Below are 6463 nucleotides of genomic sequence, written 5' to 3' on the forward strand. Positions count from 1 at the left end.
ATTTTACGCTACCTATTTCTACTTCACTACATAGAGAGAATATTGTATCTTTTACTACATTTATATGACAAATGAAGTTACTACTTTACAGAAGATTTTATAAACAAGATATGATGGATTTATAAAATATGATAATGTGCTAGATTAAACCCATCATATTATAAAGTAGTTAAAATGTGCTTCACCTCCAGCTGTAACATTAATATGCTGCTATGTATCAGAATAATACTCCAATAATATGATATATATATTATAATAATATAACTATCTGAAACAGACCATTCTGCCCAACAAGTAGCCTTTTAATGTAATACTTTAAGTACATTTTGCTGTTAAAATGTTGTACTTTTACATATTTTTACAGAATGATATTGCTGAAAGAGTTCTAGTTCTAGAACTAAACCACTTTTCTCTTATCATAACAGGAAACACAGTTATCATGTGTATGTTCTGTAAAGGAAGCAGCTAAATACTTTCTTTTTCTTTGCTGTGAAAGTTAATACACAGAAAAACTGAGTGTGTACATTACCTGCAGTTTTTATGTTGTTCAGTCAGCTGCAGACACCAACCTCGCCTCACTGTTGATGTTGGTTTCCATGGAGAAATGTTCAAGACCCAGAGCCAGTCTTCTTCGCGGCCGCTGGAGAGGCTGTTCACCGGCCGCTACCAAACACTGCTGTCATGTTACGGTTGCTATGGTGCTGTCATAGGTCAGTTGAGCAATTAAAGCTGCTCTCTGTCTCTTCCTGAACAGGCAGGGGTGTGAAATGATTCCTGCTGGTGTGTCAGGACTTTTCTTTCTTATTAACAGCTTTAATGATGTCAGACTACCTTAGGCTGGCCCTGTTTATAAATGTTTCTCAGATTAAAAAATAGGTCTATGCAAGATTTTCCAAAAGTGCTAGATTTCCTGTGAAAAGAAAAATTATGCAAAAAAAAATGTAAAAAAACTTTCAAATCATTTGGGATTTTATTAGATATTCAATGCTGCACTTTGCTACAGTCACATCCTGATCAAACATCACAAGTGCCATTATCATTTTGTAAACATTAAAAGGCAGTGACCTCAATGCAAATACATGTTTTTGGACTAGAAAATACATTTACAACATTATAAAATACGGTAGATAAACAGTTGTATGCCATAGATTGTGCTAAGTTTTTCAGCTACATTTCACAATAAAATCCTCCAACCTTTGTTCTCCAAGATTTCCAGCTGTTAACGTAGAATACTACTGTAGGTCTGGCAGAACGATACTTATTTATAAGATACAATAGCTATAAATCACAATTCTATCAGAATCTTAAAATACTGCAAGTTCTGTTAATCATTTATTTTCTAGCTGCACAATACTTACTACTGTAGTGACAGCTAAAACATTATTATTGGCTACAAGAATGCTACATATTGCTACATGAGGAACTGCTGCGAAAGCAAAGTTAGTGTGGATGAATGCAGCAAACAGGCAGAGAGAAAGTGTGAATTTATGCAATTGTAAGAAATCTGAAGTTCCCCAATGAGGCGTCTAGTTGTAAGAGTAAATAATTGTATTGCTTTTGGTCACTGTGTGTGTTGTTGTTATCACAGGCCTCTGAAATCAGAAGAACTGTTGTGCAAAAAGAAGGAGAGAAGAAGAACCAGAAAGGATATGGTGAGATCAATTTGTAGAATATTTGGTTTCTTTAACTTCATGTAGTGTCCATGGTCCAATAATGTCCAATAAATGTTGTACTGATTCAAATAAATATATTTTGTTGTAATATTTCCAAATATGAAGAACTCTGTTATGCTATTTTAAGTAATATTTTTGTGGTTGCAAGTGCATTTAGTGGGATAAACTTTTGCACTGGTTTTGCAGCATTTCTGTATGTGCACAACATGCAATGACAGCCTGAAATAACACAGTAATTTCCCAGTTTGGGATCAATACAATCTATCTATCTATCTATTTATCTATCTATCTATCTATCTATCTATCTATCTATCTATCTATGTATGTATGTATGTATGTATGTATCTATGTATCTATGTATCTATGTATCTATCTGTCTATCTATCTGTCTATCTACACAACTGTCACAAAAATGTTGTGCGATAAGCAGATTTGGCACCATGAAAAGTGTTTTGTGCAACAAAATGCATTTCATTTCACTTGTTAATCGTGTGGAACTGAGGGTATGTGAAGTATTATTCAGGGTCTACCTAAACGAGGACGTGCACTCTCAGCAAACTCTCTGTTGAAGGTCATAAAATCGTACCTTTCATTGAATGGCTTTTTTGGCAAACTGAAGTTGCTCCCTCACGGTCGTCCCAAACACCAACATCTGCTTTTCAGTGTCAATTACACACTACAAAACAAGATGATATACCAACACATAGATTTACATGCAGACAGAGATCACATTTATTTGCACTTATTTTGCCCTAGTGGTGAGGATGTAAGAATAGCAGAGTCATGTGTCTATTAGTTAGTCTTTGATCTCTTAGAAGACTGTCCTCCGCTGAAAAACGACACCATAAGTCATTTGTTCAAGCAGCAAATACAACCCATATTTACGTTTATCGATGCGGCGCCCTCTACTGGCCAATGGGAGCTAAGCTGGAAGTAAGGTGACGAAGTATGAGAGCACCAAAACTCCGTCTAAGGAGTCACCCAGGAGACTGGGGTTTCTATCCCAATTGTAAATAAAAGTAAACTTAACGTTACTGAACTACTTCACGTTCTGTGTCACGTGCATAACCAGTGAAGTAACATAACAAAAGTACTGATTTGAACCCAAATCACAATCTTTTTCTAAACTTAACTAGGAACTTAACTCTTTCACAACATCAATGACGTGTATGAACCAGGGCCTGTTAGGTCTCTGGTTTAGATATGAGGACAGAAAACGATCCTGTGGGTCGTATCCTGCCACCGCTAGGGACGCTAACTTAGGAAACGCTCCTGTAGGTCATTTTAGAGGGTAGGAACTACCTATATGGTTTTATGGTTTGGAGGGCTTGTTGTCTCTTAGCTGTGTATCTTGATTATTTACGTCACTATGTTGCTGATGATCTTTAAGTGTTCCTTCTGTAATTGGATGATTGATTGAGTCTGAACGGTAGGCATTGGGGAAGAAGATGGTTTACCTTGAGTGACTTTAATGTCTTGTTGCCCAGGGTCATCAGCGGCCTGTCACTTTCTGCAAATAATTAAATGTAATTGGAGGACAATAATATTTTAAAGTGCCTTAAAATCACTGGCCACAGTAAAAAAAAAAATCAATGTAATCTTGAATCCTATACTTCTTCCTTACCTACGATGACAAAGGAGCACACTATTCTGCGATGCCCGATGGTCAGGCGGAATTCTCTGATGTGTCCGTCGATACAAAGCTTCCTCTGAAATGGAAACCCATCCGTCTCCATTTTGTTTTCCTCAACCAGAGCTTTCAAACTTTGAGAGAAACAAAAACAATGGACTCTCTGAATGATTGTAATGACCTAATGTACGTCAAATGGACATTTAATCAAATCTTACCCTAATTTCTCCACAGTTAGTGAGGACATCAGGTTCAGTTTGCAGCCGGTGTCAATCAGCACATTTACCTCCTGTCCTAAATACTGTAATAAGTACAGCAACAGAAAATAAAAATAAAAACATAATTTGTGCAAAAGCTTCACAGCAGTTCTTTGTGTTTTAAACTGATCCTGATTGGAGATACTAAAAAATATAAATTACAGTGCTGATTACAATTCTGAATTAACTATTTATATTGAAATCTATTTTAAAAGTCATCTAAATAATTCTAATATATATTTACTCACTCACCTTGCAGGGCACATAGATGAAATCGTCCTGCTCTTCGTCTTCATCCTCATGTGAAGTGAAATGAGTACAGCTCACAAGGAGCCCTGCGTTGTTTGGTGGCACTCCACACATGTTCATCTGTCCCCGGGACAACTTGGCCTCCAGCAGGCGCTTCTGGAGGATATGATGTGGTTGCTACAATAAACAAAATACAGTTAGAAAATGTGATCAAGTTCCTGTCTCATCCCTGTGGATCTGGGGCTTAAAAACAAATCAATAATCTGAAATAATGCTGCCATTTAATGCTGATAAACTAAAAAGATGTTAAATGTTACTTTTGAACAACATAGGAAGACACTGTCCGCAATGTAAATATGACTATTCATTTCTAGAGCATTTAGACTTAATCAAACAAAAAGGGAGGTCAACTTAATTTCATGTTTTCACTTTTTAAAGGAATATTGGTTATAGCAGCAAAAATACAAATGACTGCATTTTGCTAAAATAAATAACCTCCTGCACATTGGCAATACTGACTCCTTTTTATCCTTAGATATATCAGGGCCTTTAGGCTATTCTATAACTTAAAATAATGAAATCAATAAGAATACAGCAGTGGCTCCCCCATCTTCCTCATAATTTGCATTAGTTTAGCATACTGTGATAAGCCTTTAATTTGGTTAAGGAATTAGCCAAAAAATGTGTTTATAAAATAAGATAAGAAGATCAGATGGACATAAATGAATACAGATAAAAAGAGAAAGTAAATAGAATAAGCTTTTTTAAAACTAAAAAAATAAGTAAAAATATAAATATGATTAAGTTATCATCACTTAGTGGATTTGTAATATGGAAATATACTAGTTTGTAGGCTAATAAAAGAGTATCCCATATAGTAGGTTATAATATATTATGGAGTTGAACCTTTATACAGTCCATGACGGGGACATGTATAGGCTAATAATTAAATAATATATAATATAGGCCTATAATTATATAAGCTAATATGTATGGCCTATAGTAGCATAATTACTGTGGCATTATATTTAATATGCAGGCCTGTGATAAGAGGCTCACCCCCTGTTTAGATGTCCCAAGCTTCTTCAGTCCATCCAGAGGCAGCAGATCAGCTGAGTCTTTATGAAGGAACTGGATCGCCTGTTTCAGCCTCCTCTGCTGCCTCAGAGCTGCAGCATCCAGGACCCCCGAGTCCCCCCGGCTCTCCGTCCGCGTCCCGGTGAACATGACGGCTGTGTGTGTGTCTGTGTATGAACCTGTCTGATCTGAATCTGTAAACAACTGAGTCTGTTATGAGGAATCCCCCGATGATGAGTTAGTGGAGAAGAGGAGACGCCCCCATCATCATGACCAGAGGAGGCAGTCAAGTCAGACGGGTGACAATACGACTTCTGGTCCAAACCTTCAAAATAAAACTCAAATTCAAAAACTGTGGCAAATAAAAATTATCGTAACACTTTACTTGAAGATATCAACATAAGAGTGACATGACCCTGTCATGAACAAATGACACAGTCATGACACATGAACCCTAACCCTAACCCTAACTCTAACTCTAACCATAACTTGTCCTGACAAAAACCGAATGACACTTACTGACAGAAGCGTTATGTCATAAACGTTTATGACTTGTTTATAATGTTTATGACACGTTCATGACAGTGTCATGTCACTCTTATGTAGATACCTTCAAGTAAAGTGTAACCAAATTATCTTACATGTTCCTCTTCTAGATTTGTGAATGCCAAGAAACACACGTGCAATAAAGCAAACAGAGCTTTAGACCACAGATAGCTACATTTTAACGTTTCAATGTTTTATGAGCAAAAGTAGCCTACCACAAACAATATGAGAACATTTTTCCTAACTGAAAACTGAATATTTCTGACTTTCTGTCAATTTAAACAAACAGAATATAGGCTAAGATATTCAGCCCAAAAGGTAAGGTTAAATGAGACGCCTTGTCACAAAAAGACAAAACAGCTGTACCATGGTGGCTTTGAAAGATTCATGTCATGTTTAGGTCTGAGGCAATAAAAAACAAGGAATAGCCTACAGCCACAGAAAAAAAGCGAAGTACTTAAGCCAGCAGAGAGACAAAAATAAATAGAAGGAACAATAATTAAGATGCAAATAAATTAAGCTACTTTATGAGAATCTTAAACCAAATTGTTCCTTATTGAAATGCATAAATACTGATATACTGCCTTCAGCTCCACCTGTGGTTTTAAAAGAAAGACCACAAGAACTTGTTATAACGCCTTGTTTTTGTAAAACTATATATAAAATGAATGCTGTAACCGTTGAATACAAACAAAAGTGAGAGCTTTTACTTTGACAGTATCTTCCTGTCTGTTTTTGTGTCTCGTGGCAGCTTCCACCTGGATCAAAAAGCCTATACGTCACTTTAATCGTGACTCTGTTAGAAAGAGAGAAACCTTGTGTTTCAAATTTGATATGCTATAGCCTAAAACTGAATTTCAATTATACTCTCACAAAGATGTTTGACAAAGAAATGCTGACAGGACAAACTGCCCACTCTTAGCCTAGACTTTTTTGATTAAAAATGTTACATCCACATTCAGTTTTGTTTTTTTAATAGGCTAGATTCCAGTTGTAAATCAGAAAATACCCCATGTTAAATGAAATAAACA

The 6463-nt window shown here is 36.1% G+C and overlaps 1 protein-coding gene across 3 annotated transcripts; it reads right to left on the reverse strand.

Moving 5' to 3' along the window:
- Positions 1 to 561: 561 nt before the first annotated feature.
- LOC116046837 (nuclear receptor-interacting protein 3) lies at positions 562 to 5209 on the reverse strand. 3 transcript variants are annotated; one of them, XM_036003600.1, is made up of 7 exons: positions 4869 to 5209; positions 3813 to 3986; positions 3522 to 3604; positions 3298 to 3437; positions 3131 to 3183; positions 2260 to 2349; positions 562 to 746 (listed from the first exon to the last, which is right to left on the reverse strand). In XM_036003600.1, the coding sequence occupies exons 1-6, from the start codon at positions 5034 to 5036 to the stop codon at positions 2263 to 2265; spliced, it is 705 nt and encodes a 234-aa protein (XP_035859493.1). In that variant the 5' UTR covers positions 5037 to 5209; the 3' UTR covers positions 562 to 746; positions 2260 to 2262. The 3 variants fall into 3 exon arrangements, with proteins under 3 accessions (XP_035859493.1, XP_035859492.1, XP_031151143.1); XM_036003599.1 differs by lacking the exon at positions 562 to 746 and adding an exon at positions 948 to 1592 and having other exon boundaries at positions 4869 to 5208; XM_031295283.2 differs by lacking the exon at positions 562 to 746 and adding an exon at positions 948 to 1607 and having other exon boundaries at positions 4869 to 5208.
- Positions 5210 to 6463: the final 1254 nt, after the last annotated feature.

This window comes from Sander lucioperca, chromosome 7, assembly GCF_008315115.2.
Source record: "Sander lucioperca isolate FBNREF2018 chromosome 7, SLUC_FBN_1.2, whole genome shotgun sequence".
Classification (NCBI taxonomy): domain Eukaryota; kingdom Metazoa; phylum Chordata; class Actinopteri; order Perciformes; family Percidae; genus Sander; species Sander lucioperca.

Excerpts from the sequence above, each read along its gene's own strand:
- LOC116046837 (XM_036003600.1), bottom strand. The coding sequence starts at position 5,036 with ATGTTCACCGGGACGCGGACGGAGAGCCGGGGGGACTCGGGGGTCCTG. Across the intron at positions 3,987-4,868 it reads TTGGGACATCTAAACAGGGG|CAACCACATCATATCCTCCA; the intron begins GTGAGCCTCTTA and ends TGTTTATTGTAG. Across the intron at positions 2,350-3,130 it reads AGACATTAAAGTCACTCAAG|TGTGTAATTGACACTGAAAA; the intron begins GTAAACCATCTT and ends CTTGTTTTGTAG.